At 41.0% G+C, this 12986-nt stretch overlaps 1 protein-coding gene across 3 annotated transcripts in view; it reads right to left on the bottom strand.

Moving 5' to 3' along the window:
- The window catches only part of LOC106750436, a 127978-nt gene that overhangs the window by 27098 nt on the left and 87894 nt on the right, over window positions 1-12986 (bottom strand). For all 3 annotated transcript variants that reach the window (XM_014630783.1, XM_014630785.1, XM_014630784.1), the window contains exons 3-4: window positions 3282-3392; window positions 1588-1701 (exon numbers count right to left, since the gene is read on the bottom strand). In XM_014630783.1, coding sequence (XP_014486269.1) covers window positions 1588-1657 — 70 coding nt within the window. In that variant the 5' untranslated portion in view covers window positions 1658-1701; window positions 3282-3392. The remainder of the gene's footprint in view (window positions 1-1587; window positions 1702-3281; window positions 3393-12986) is intronic.

Here is a 12986-nt window from a genome sequence, read left to right as displayed (position 1 = left end):
CGAAATCGACGACATTTTGATTTATGGAACGAAAATGGAAATTCAGCATTGGTACGCGGGGTCCGCGGCACTCCGAGACGCCTTTATTCCGCAGCGGCGCCAATTTTTTCGATCTGCATCTCGATCATCGTCGCGCGCGTCGCTCGTTTATAGGGGAGCACTCGCGAGAGTGCTCTCTCGTGAGATTTATGACATCGCATCGCGAAAACGAAAAAATAGGTACCGAAATGGTGAGCCGAGAAAGGAATCGATCGTCTCAAGAAGTGTAAATCGGCATCCGACTGGAAGCAGTTGGATACCAGCTGTGTACCGTCGCTTTTGCGACATCGAGTCAATTTGGTGAATCTAGTTTTTTACGTCACTTAAATGGATTAAATTTAGACGTCCGTGTTCGATACTGCTTAGCGTATGGTTGCTTTCGCAATTCCTAAATTAGCTTTTCCATTTTTACAGTGTGACTTTACTTCGACATGATTACGATTCGCTGCGATGTTAATTTTTTCATCGGGTCAAATCTGCCGCAACGCCAGCCGTAACTCTTGCCGCAGTTATTTCGTTCCTGACGGATGATCGAAACTCCTTCGTCAAGGACTCTCAACGTTGGCGATGCGAGGAGTTGACGCGCTATTTCAGGAAGCTATAGTGATTACGCTTCGGTCGCCAATGAGAGCTTATCTCGGCGACGGCTTCTAAAGATGGCATCTATATATATGTATATATATATATATATATATATATGTGCCGTCAGTAGCCACCGTCAATCGCCCTTTCACCCCCTTGACTCACCTCGTGGCTAAACTACGCCAGGCTCAGTAAGTTATTACGTCGTGAAAATAAGAGGAAAATTGAAAAGCGGTTTAGCCGTGAAAATGGTGTCAATTACCGTCGATGTCGGCGATACTCAGGGCGGTGGAAGGGGGATGTTTTTCGCGGCTCGCATCCCCTACGCCAGTGGGTTGCTTTTATAATACGACGCCGGCACAAAGAACGACGTGACGAGGAGAGACACTTAGGGAATATTTCTCGGCGATAATTTTCTAACGCTGTTACCGGCCGAGATTGCAATTACCAAGAATGGGGGAGGTGATAAGGGAAGAAATTAATTTATTGCGTTCGTCGAGGGCGGAAACGGCAGGGTGCAATTTGATGAGACTTAACGAGAGGGTAATTCGTTATACGTTGGTCGGGGATAATTTGTTACGTCGCCTTTCTCAGGTGAGTGATAACCGTCGTGGTGTGGCGATGAAGTTTGAGGGGTGGACGTGAATGGATGACGAAGAGTTTACGTTTACCGGCTTCATACCGGAAAACTTCCGATGTTGGGAACTTGTTTCCTGGACAACTCAATCGCATTTAAATTCCACAGATATTCTCGGTGCGTTCTCTTAATTCACTCAAACTCTCGTCGCTTTCATTTTTCTTCATATAATCGCAACGAACATCAACAATGCACAATAGCGTCGAGCCGCGGCCATTTATTCCAGAACTCGTAGAACCGTGTTGGAACGTGTTTACGCGCCCTAATAAATTTACCGAGTTCCCGAAACTCCCTTCAAACTTTATGATAAAGCGCCAGGCGTCACTTACCGGTAGGTGTACATGGAGTTCTTGCCGCCTCTACGAGGTCTTCGCGACTTCCGGGCGGCGCCTCCAGCATTGTCGCGCTGCCGGAAAATTTCTTCACGCACAGCAGGCTCAACGCTGGGAAAAAGAAAAGCAATCATTACCTCGAGCCTCGATCTGATATCGGGTGAATTTAGATTGCGCGACAATATTACGATTATTTCGCGGAAAATCGCGAAGTTTAATCCGACCGAGAGATAACTCGAAATTAAAGACGTTGGTCGAGAAACAAAAGAAATAAAAAAAAAAATAATTGAAGCAAACTCGCAGGGAGGAATTCTTAATTAAATGACTTCGCATAGCTGTGATATAATTAGGGCACGCCGCTTGCTTAGCATTTTCAGGCGATGTAGTCCGCTTGGCATTCGATAGCTCTTTCCCAAGAAATTGGAGACGCCACATACATATTTATAGGCAGCGCGGAGTCCTTCGGGAATTTGGCAAGCAATCGGAGCGCCGTTTTAACCGTCTCGAAATAAAAAGGATCAGGAGTGCCTGACCTAACTTGTGTATATTGTTTCCATTTTCGATCTTATTCTATAGTTTCTGCCGCAATGCCGTTGTGAGAGGGGTCAAATATAGGATTGCAGACACATAAATTCGCTGTTTGCGATTTAGAAAAAGGTTTTCTTTTCATAACTGAGGGTTCTGCAAAATTTCACTATATTTATATTCTCTTAACGTTGTGTGTACTTATGTAAATTACGTTAACGTTTATCCGATGATTTTACCTTCCAAATATTTAATTTACAATTTCTAGGGAAGAGCCTCGTCTACGTTGAGATTAACTTCGGAAAGCAAATACCTCTTTCAAGTTCCAGAGATTCATTTACCGATATACTAGAATTTGTCCAAGCTTCACCGGAAACGCTTCGTCGAAACGTTTTCATTCGTTAAAACAAAAGTTCGTAAGAAGCGAAATTTATCAAAACTTGGAAATTGAAGTTTCGGTGAACGGAACGATCACCGCACTTTCTGTGCCCCATCCGTCATCCAGCTCACCATGTGATACGTACGTGAGGTGAAATTTGAATGCTTATACACAACGTCGCGTTCGAGGCTGATTCAGGCTGTACGACCCAAGAATTTTATTTATATCTTAGCCGAGAGCTCATTAATCTTTGCCATTTCGCCTACAATGGCCTTCGGTCGAAAATGCAGTTTTCGATTAAAATAAAAATACAACATTACATTAAAAACTAGGTCGGAAGAATATTTGAGAGCGCATGGTTTGCGACGATCTAATAATGTAGTTTATAAAGTAATACAATACAGCATTGTTAAAATACGGAGAATATGGTTTTTCCGTTAAAAATAAAACTTTTATTTAAAGTGTTTAAATATAAGTATTTAAAATGCTATGGCTCTCTCACTTTTTTTATCTTATGCTCGTAGTCTTGCATTGTATAATGTTTGGTAAATAGAAGAGTTTAAAAGATATTTTGTCTTACGGAATGGGTGTGTGCGTATACGTGAATTTGTACAATTCAGAAGAAGGGTAACTAGAGATAAAGCACGAAAATGTGAACGGTTGATACAGGCGTCGTTGTATTCTTTTTCTGTACATGGCGTCTGTATCACGCGAGCTAACATGTCTCAAGACATAACTTTCTAAATAATATTACAACCGTAAATCAAAGCATGATTTATCGACTCACCCCGCTTCACGTCTCGCCACGTGTTCGTGATTTCGCCGAATCTGCCCAATCCGTTTGTTGTCCGTCCATATATTCCTCTCACATCGTTTCGATGTTCGGTTTTCCTCGACCCTGTAACAATAACACATCGAATATTCTTTATTCATTATATTTATATTCCGATTAATATATATAATATATTTTATTCGTCGGAGGCAGGAGTGTACAATATATGTTATTTATATAGTAGACAATATATAAATTTATAAATAATTTTTTATATAGCATGTAATGATTAAAAATTAAAAAAGAAATCTTTTCTAAATGACAAATTGTGATTCACCGATTCGTGTAAAACGAAAATGGTTTATTTTTTGTCAAATTTCAAATTTGTCATTTTTACGTACGAATTGGCACCGCTAATCAAACAAACGGCCACCGATCAATGGCGTAACGTCAGAAGCATTTCATGCGTGAAACTTTACGAATGAGTAGGTTGCCAAATAATACATTTGCAGCGGACCGACTCATCGGCTCGACTATTTTCAGACTGGATAATTTTTTTTTCCACGCGTCGAAATTTCATTTCATTCTACGAGATCTGCGGAGATTACGTCCGCACCCAAATGCGACGCAATTTAACGACTACGTGTCGCACATGCGACAGATGCATAATGCGGCCGACCTGCATATGCATGAAGTCACAGAATATATATGCACATATGCGCGCCGTGATGTACGCGCCGTGGACCACAAGAGAGCAAACACGAGCAACGAGCAAACAACTGTGCGCCACAAAACGCCGGAGTTGCTTTGAAACGTTAGAATGTTGTAACTTAAGTTTTATTGCAACCGCGGCCGCGCCGACGATGATGACAAAATAAGAGATGCCCCGTGCGACACCGCCAATTTCGCGGCGGTGCATTTATTTCCCCCTTGGCGCACCACTTTTTTTGACTCTCCAACTCACTGCGCACACGCGTGAACGCGAACAAACGTTAGATTCGTAGAATGAGATTTTTAGTGGTTCGCATCCGAATCCGTACACAAGAAACGTGTGAAAAATCTCCCGGCGAATTCGTTACAAGCCATTTTGCCAATTATTGCGATTCTATTAACTTTATCGATGACATAACATGGCGGTTCTCTCCTCGGTAATCGCTCCAATTACTGTCCTTGCAAATCAAGCCGACTGACCGTTATTACGCTCTCCGTAATTACTTCATCGCGTTGGCGCGGGTCGGGGAAGGGGGACGAATTTTACACCGAGCGCGTTCTCCGTCGCCCAATAAAACGCGGCCCCGACAGCCGAAAGTGCTTTCTGCGATTGTCAGACGTGAGTTGAGCACACGCGCGAATAACGCGTCGGTGGGCGAAATTGGTCGTAAATTCCGCAGCTCGGGAATCTTTTATCTCTTAATGTGACTGGGCGCGCGCGCCCGTTCCTTGCGGTGCCTGCTACTGTTACAAGATAAGGGACGTTGCCTGGCTCCTTCTCCTTAATCTCCGCTTTTTCACCTCGCGCTGTGCGCTCCGGTCGATTCTTTTAACGCGTCTCCCACGTTCACGGTATAAACGCAATTTCTCTAGCGTTATTTCAACCGTGCGCTCGTGACGAGAGCGACAGTACGACAGCGTGTTGCGTATTCGCATACGTTTCCGTAACGCACGTGTACGTAGTAGCCGGTAGTGTCCTTGGAAGATATGCTGAAGAAAAGATTTGATAAGTATTGAAATTTGATGAATATTTGCTGATCGAATATTTGATCATTGCAGCCGTATAATTTGGTTCCGTATATGGTATATATAATATCGTAGTTCGGTATACTGTATATTTAGTGCACGGTATTAAATTATTTGGTTGCACTAATTAAATATTCGGTCGGAAAATATTCGCCAAATTTTAGTACTTATTATTAAATGTATTTATTAAATCATTATTAATCGTTATTAAATCCTTTTCTCAATATAAAATCTGGCCACTTCATCTTTTTCACTGGCTCAGCTCGCGGGCCCCTCAAAATGGTGGAAGCTAGTGTGCTGGTAAAAGACAACAAAGTTGTCGGCTGAGATAAATAAATGACGCGTTATTTCGCACGGGCGTGCAGGACGCGATGTTCACTTCAATCCGGCGCGACTAACTGCGACTTCAATTAGGACGAACGTATTCTTCGGAACGTCAGCTGCAATATTCTCCCGAGTGTCTAATGGTAACGCTAGCGTAATAATTGAGATTTCTCGGGAGGATCGCGCGCGTCACGAAGAGCGTCAGAAGAGTAAAAACGCGTCGCTTATTCGCAACGAGCGCGCGTCGAATTATGCTCCACCTCAAAAAACTCCGCGCCGATAACTGGTAAAATTATCGATCGCTCGAAAATACCGGGCACAACATCGACATGGCATATGCCACGGTATCGGAAAAATTGTATTCGCTCCCGTGAGAAACATATTTTTCAGGAATGACTATTGATGTGTGTGTGTGTGTGTACGTGCAATGCTCGGCCTTGCTCGGTGCTACCCTTTGTTTTTCGTCTCTCTCTCTCTCTCTCTCTCTCTCTCTCTCTCTCTCTCTCTCTCTCTCTCTCTCTTCTTTCTCTCTCTCCTGTTATTAACTAATTGTTATTGCAGCAAAAAATGCTCTTTGATAACGAATGGACTGCAGCGTCGAGTAAAACCATCTGAAAAAGCCTTCGAAAAGTCTTCGAAATTCCTCTCTCAGCGATCATGCGACTGAGAGAATTCTACCGCACACACGCGTATTTTCTAATTACTCGATTAAACGCTTTATTTTTGCGAATGGAGTTAATTTTATTGAAATGAAAAATGTATCTCTGGAAAATTAATCGAGTCAAAATTACGAGGCTTAATACAATGCATAAAGCAGCATCCTTTGAAGAAACGCGTCGTGTAGAAATTTAAGCTGAAATTTCACAAGTACAAGCGATTGTCTTTCATGCGTATTGTGTATCTTGCGTTGCGAAACTACTCCGTAACTGAGAACTTGATTTCCCATCTGCACTAACACAAGCTAATATGATAGACAGACCGCTGGGACACTCGAAGAGAATATGATTATTAATACCCAAGTTCGCATTGCTGACTCCTGCAAGATCCCGTCGCAGGTGCCAGATATCAAAGAGAAATGATAATAAGGGAAGGAAGAGAAATTAATTTTCCAAAACATAAGTAACGACACCTCGGAAAATCAAACTAAAATGGGGACAACCCACGTAACAAGATATAAATTGTGAGAATGCGGTCGGGGATTTAACGAGTATTCCCCGTTCCCAACATGGTCAAGTTTTGTCCTAAATTACGGATATGTGTTCCAACACACAGGCGTGCGCGCATACAGCCGGTGGCGATGTAAGACGCTGTGAAGAAACTAATAAAGATGTTACAAAGTCTCCGATAAGCGCGCAGAACTTGGCGCGAAAAGAATCGATTGGTATTGCGGAGAAAAAGAGAGATGAGGCCGAGTTACATTGCGGTGGAAACTACATATATTCCTCGCCATGTCGCTCTTCCCTTGAACGTCGTCTTGACCGCACCTCCTATAATCCGACATATCGAGACGTATTTATCCGATCGCTGTGAGATACGCGCGCACCTGGAAAACGCTATGGGAAAAAAAAGATGAACTCGTGGCCTCGAGATACCGGAAGGAATATAAAGCAAGCGACGTGCAGAACGGTCTTATAACCAGTCGTTTCTTTGCACACGTTTTCCCTCGTTTATCCTCCATGGGACTTTAAGGAACAAGCGCAACGGGAAATTCGCGTGGCCACCGACGCGATTTCGAGAGCGCGACGGATGCAAATTAAACGCTGCCGCCGACGTGAAGGGAATGGATGGCAGTCATGGTGCGTGTAGGCAAAAGAAAAACTCTCGTGGTTCTTGCGGAGAAGGGAGGACGAGTTGATTGGTGTCCGTTTAAATCTATGGAACAGAGGAGCAGCCGCGGCTGAGGGACAGATAATTATCCGGCGGATAATGAGGCGTGTGCTCGGGATGTTTTACAGTAACATGCAAGCAAATGAACTGCACATGAAAAACAACATAAAAAAAAAACGTTGGCGTACAAGAAAAGATTGATGAACTGATTAAAGGAGTTCTTGAAAATTAAAATGGTATGAGTAGCGCGGAAATTGTTTTTCAACCGTGCTGAAAGTTTTTAATGACACTTGAAGTTCGTTAGGATAATTGTTCGAAGTCGAATGAAAAATATTTTCACACTTTAGTGTCGAACTTTATTCCATCGAATATCTCTTCATCGTTTAGTGATATAATTAAAGAGAGTTAAAAAATAATTAAAGGAGTTTACTAGATTGCGTCTTGCCTCTCTTAAATTCTGTTATTTGAACGAGAGAAAAAACACCTGGGATTGAAATATTTTCCGTAATATCCTTCACCGACTGAGAGGTAATGAACCGTTTGACAAGTGTCGTAGCTCTTAAGGGGCGGCTAAAGTACCGCTCGAAGGTAATTTCACAAAGGCAGGACGCCCTTGACGCCACTTGGCGTATATAGTGCATCTTGGAGAGTAATTAATCATAGACCCTTGAGTTTGCCTATCGAGGACGACTAACAGGGTCCTCCGGAAATTAAAATGTGGTTCGACAGCATTTCAAGGTCGAAATGAACGAAAAAGGATGATTACTTAAATGGCCAAAGGTCGTAAAACTCGGCGAACGAGAAACGAAAATTGCTTTCAGTCCGATCGGTAAATTTGTAATTAAAAGGAAATGTGATTAGAATACGAAATAATATATCGGATGTTTAATCGAATCCTTTTATTCGTAGCCAGTTTTTCGTTCGTATTTCAATTTAATCGCTAACAAACTGCTGCTTTCAAATTACTAAGTCCATTAAAGCTTCCCGAGCTTTTATCGCTTTTCTAAAGATATCGACGATATTAACGCGATATTACACCGGGATGTCCCAACTGAAATTTATCAGCGCTCGATAGGATCGTTAATAATAGTTGAAATGGCGGTAACTTCGTGAATGTACTACAAGTGATCCTCCCCTCGCGCAAAGGTATCCCAATTTATGAACATCTCCTATTACATTACGGAACATTTATGTCGTAGGAGGTATCGCACACCTTTGCTCCCGTTCTCGTATCATCCCTTGCAAAGGGATGATACGTTCTCGTCCTCAGTTCTCGTACATCCTTCAGCCAAATCACTGGTCGTAATTTAGGAAACAGAACGCTCTCTCGCTTGACATTTCGCCTGCGCGCCATTACTCGGGTTAGTAGTCAATCCGTCGTGTAAGCCCGACGATCGTGTAACACGCGCGGCACTCGTGCTACCAGGTAATATGAGCGGGAAACGATAATCCATTCACGCTAACAAATTAGTAAATTACACAATACGTCCTCCTTTATCCTTTACGAGTTATTGCGGCAGTTTGTTCTGTCATGATATTCTGTACAATTGATTGTACTTGGTTATAATGTCAAAAGCGTTGTACCATAAAATTGGCATGATGATAATATCGCATAATAATATTACAAAGAGAAATATACGCGCGTGTGTGTGTGTGTGTGTGTTTGTGCGAGTTATTTAGATAAAGACGCTATAACTCAAGAATTTATTCCGTTCCATCCATAAGCTAGAGGATATTAGATTTCACGATAAATGCTGCTGGAAATTATACGCTAAATGCAATTCGAATTCATTACACGACCTCGCACTTCGCTGGATTACGTCGTAATTTGCATATTCCTCTACGTAAGATTATTCGTCTCGTCACTAAATACGACGCATAGTTAATTAACTACTGAACGGCGTTATAGGTCGAATTTACATTTCATTGTATATCAGCAGCATTCTGTTCGCAACAGAACATCCCAACGTTAATTCTTGTTGGCTCAGATCTCGACGACAAAACACATCTCCGTCATTTTTTCGTCGGTCTGGGCTGTCCTGTTAAATATTATGAGGATTTTACATCGCTATCACGGCACATCACGGCATTATATTCGCGCTTATAAGAAAGATTCAATTCGACTTAGAGGAACACGATCCCGTGGATGAATCAAAGTACAACAGAATCATTATTGCACAGCGAGAGAGCAAACTTGGAAACGCGGAAAGTTTTTAGTAGAAGCAATAGCCGACGGTCTTACGGGGTCGCGGCGCTTCCACGAATGCGTTCATTCAGAGTCAACGCGGTGCTTTTTCTTTTTAAAGGTTCACTTAATTAGGCGTGATAACGCCGGAGAACGCGAGAAGCTAATAAGCCGAGATATTGCATTTTGCAACGCTTTACAGAGAGTTAATTAACAAATTCAAAACATTACTTTCTTTTTGGAAACATTTTTATTATAAAGAGGGAAAGTTTCCAGCGTTAATAAATTTCGGGATTTCAATAGATTTCACATCATATTTAGTATATTCACTGTGTATATTCGCGTCAAAAGAAAAATAACAGTATAACAATAATCCGTAATATTTATAAGAATATAATTAAAGAACAACGCGTATCGTTATTATATTTGTATTTGTAATCAATTACACCAACCAACCAACGAACAAGCTTACGACGCGAACGCTTATCGCGTGAACGACCGGCAATCAAGTATCTCGCGAATTTTACACACGAACCACGTCTGATCCAGTTCAGGAGACCTCTTTTTTTAAACTGTTCCAATAGATTTCTTCTACGACGTTTGAGAGCTTCGGAAGCTGCTTATGTTTTCCCCGATGTAAACGGGCCCCGACTGAAGGGGCTGAATGTGCGACGAGGGGATGGGACTAATGGAATTGATGCACCCGGGGGGTCGATCCCCGACCGCGTCGCTCGGTTACAACCCTTCCGTATCGCGTATCACTTTTATTTGTTGCCGAATAGCGGTAACTTTACGTCCGCATAGAGTGAATAGCGCGGTACCGTAACTAAAAATATCTTCGTAACGATCGACGTGAAATTTATATCATATGGAAGAATTATAGAGCATCTGATCGATATGCAGCGTGTAGGAATATTAGTTTCAACTAATATAGCTCTAGAAATAAAAAGGGATGTTACTGGGTACAGTTTATTTACTTTCTAATAACTTATTAATAATGTTTTATATCTCAGGGAAGATAGAATTTTATCATTTTATAATAATGACAGGGATTTCAGCGAGAAAATTGAAATTACTCAAATATAAGAGCGCATAAATCGTAAACTTATCGTACATATTATTTGTTTTAACGATCTCTTTCGTTTTAACAAAATGTACGATAATTTTGGGACATCCGGGGTATAGGAATGTAAACATAAACCGACGAGTTGTTATGCTCGCGCGACCTTCACCTTTATGCTCGAACGCTCACAGCTGAGCGCGCGTTAAGTCATAACAATCCCTGACGCTGGTGAGAGTATATACGTAAAACGACGTCGTCCGCTATTTTCGATATTGTTAAATATAATCATGTTAATGTAACAGGAATTTATACAATATTCGCGTCGCGTTCCACATACTAAAATCATCGCGCGCAGTGGGGAAGTACTTTAAAATTCAGAAGGCGGCTACCGCTTTCGATTTTTAATAAATGTTAAAAACAAATATGATCCAATTTTACGATAATCCCTAATTCACCTGTTCACTTATCGTCGTAATTAATTGAGAAACCTATTTCTTGTTTCAGATTTGGCAGAGCTCGCGGCCGCATGAAGATACTATTCCGCAGGAAGCAGTTTCGGTGGATGCGGATGCCGTACCGGAGGATCCGGTTCGGGCCGAGCAGGGTCAGCTCGAAGGTAGGCTTATTATAGACTTCCTGTAATTTAATTCTTTGCGGTGAGAAATTAAAATATAATTATTAGGATAAAAATCATTGAATTACGGAAGCAAAGAGTTAATACATTCGAATTTACGCGCACATATTTGCCAAGTTGTACTCTTAAATTTAATCAGTGGGATTATTATTTTTTGTTCCAGACTTGCAGAGCAGAACGTGGCTGACTCTGAGTTCGTGGTTTTCCGGTGAATCTAAAAATTGAAACATGATGGATACGATGATTTATATTTTAATGGTGGTGAGCTTGATAAAACATCGTTAAAATCGATACGATTTACTTTGCTCGTAGATTTTCGCATGTATGTGTATGTGCCGTTGAACAAAGCGTACGTTGCTCAAAACCATTAGGAGATGAAAAATATTTATATCGCATTTACGTTGTTGTAGACATTTAAAAAATATTGAAAACTTCTTTGAAAATATGAAAACTTCTCTTTTAAATATATCTACTGCGAATCTTCAAAGTAAGCCTATTTTTACATAAGTGTTTTTTTACTTCTCATATTTAATCCGAACGATAGACTTATTTGACAAAACTCAGCTCAAAATTCATTCAGCGTAATGTCCCAGTTGTTTCGAGCAGCGTATAATGCAAATTAAAATTGCATCACTATACACGCAATTCGCGATTACTCCGCTCGCATTAATAGTTTTGCGAGCGTTGAGCGTTAATTTTCTAGATTCGTTATACATACAATTCGCGTGGGTTACGAGTTCCTCTATTTAAATTCATTATATCATATTACGAGTTCCCCTATTTAAATTTATCGCGAAATATCGCAGAGACAAGCTCCCGTAAAATATCGCAAAACAATCCGTCGTAACAATTTTATTTATTCTCCTCACACAGACGTGTTGTTCTTTCGAGCGTCGTGATATTTATTTTTCGATTTTGTTTATACGATATCCCGCGCGCGAGTTATAGTTGAATGATCGAATATAAATAAGAGTTTAACAAAAACTATAAGACGCGAATACAAAACAAGTTTTTCTGGCAAACTTTTCGGTTACGCGACAGTGTTATCGTAATTAAAGAAATGGAAATTGCACAGTAGTTGCGATTATAGTTTGCTCGCATACGCGTTGGTAAATTTGACAATCGCCACGATTTTCAGATTGCAGTTTTTTATATTTACATTCACGTTGCGTTCGTTTGTTCGGGAAATTTCAACCTTAAATTTAATGCTCGGGAACGTTGAAAGATTAAAAATATCGTGGTTATTCTTAATTTTCTTACGCGCAGTTCGCGAGTTTGTTCTCGAAATATTACAATCGATCGTACCGCTATGAATTTCCACGAAACGAATCCGCAATTTCGTAATTGCTCTTCCGAAGTGAATCAAACTTTTTTTTCAATAACTTTGTCAATAGCTTTGAAATCCCCCCGTAACACGTCGTTAAAATGTAAACATCAATCGCGTCGCGAGTATAGTGAAGTACAGACAATGCGGGACAACACGGAAACGCCGAGCAGAGGCTGTGGACAGTACGGGGTTCCGGATGCGAAGCGATGCAGTTTGAGATACAGCAGTGGATTTCGTCGGTGGACCTCCCTGGACGTCGACGGATTTCAACATGAAATGGTGAACGTGCAACTTGAATGCTCACTAAGCATGTTATGTAGTACATGTGTAGACGTAAATCGCATCGATTTCTAACGAAACTCGTAAGACCAATTTTATACGGTACACTTAAGATAACATTTGAATAACTTAACATCCACTATGCAAGTGCAATATTTATATGACATTCTCAGGCTTAATTAAGGGCAAAAATCATAGTACAGAAATGTCGAGATCATGATAGTTATGATAATAATATCGTTTATAATCCGGAAACTATATGACCTCGATGTTTTTCTATTACGATTTTAATGTTATAAAACGCGTTCTTGAGGAATATCGCAATAATTCCTGAACGTTCTCTG

This window comes from Dinoponera quadriceps, unplaced genomic scaffold, assembly GCF_001313825.1.
Source record: "Dinoponera quadriceps isolate SergipeBrazil2010 unplaced genomic scaffold, ASM131382v1 scaffold5784, whole genome shotgun sequence".
In the NCBI taxonomy this organism is placed as follows: Eukaryota; Metazoa; Arthropoda; class Insecta; order Hymenoptera; family Formicidae; genus Dinoponera; species Dinoponera quadriceps.
The sequence above is the reverse complement of the archived record's forward strand: the minus strand, read 5'-3'. Positions and strand labels throughout refer to the sequence as shown.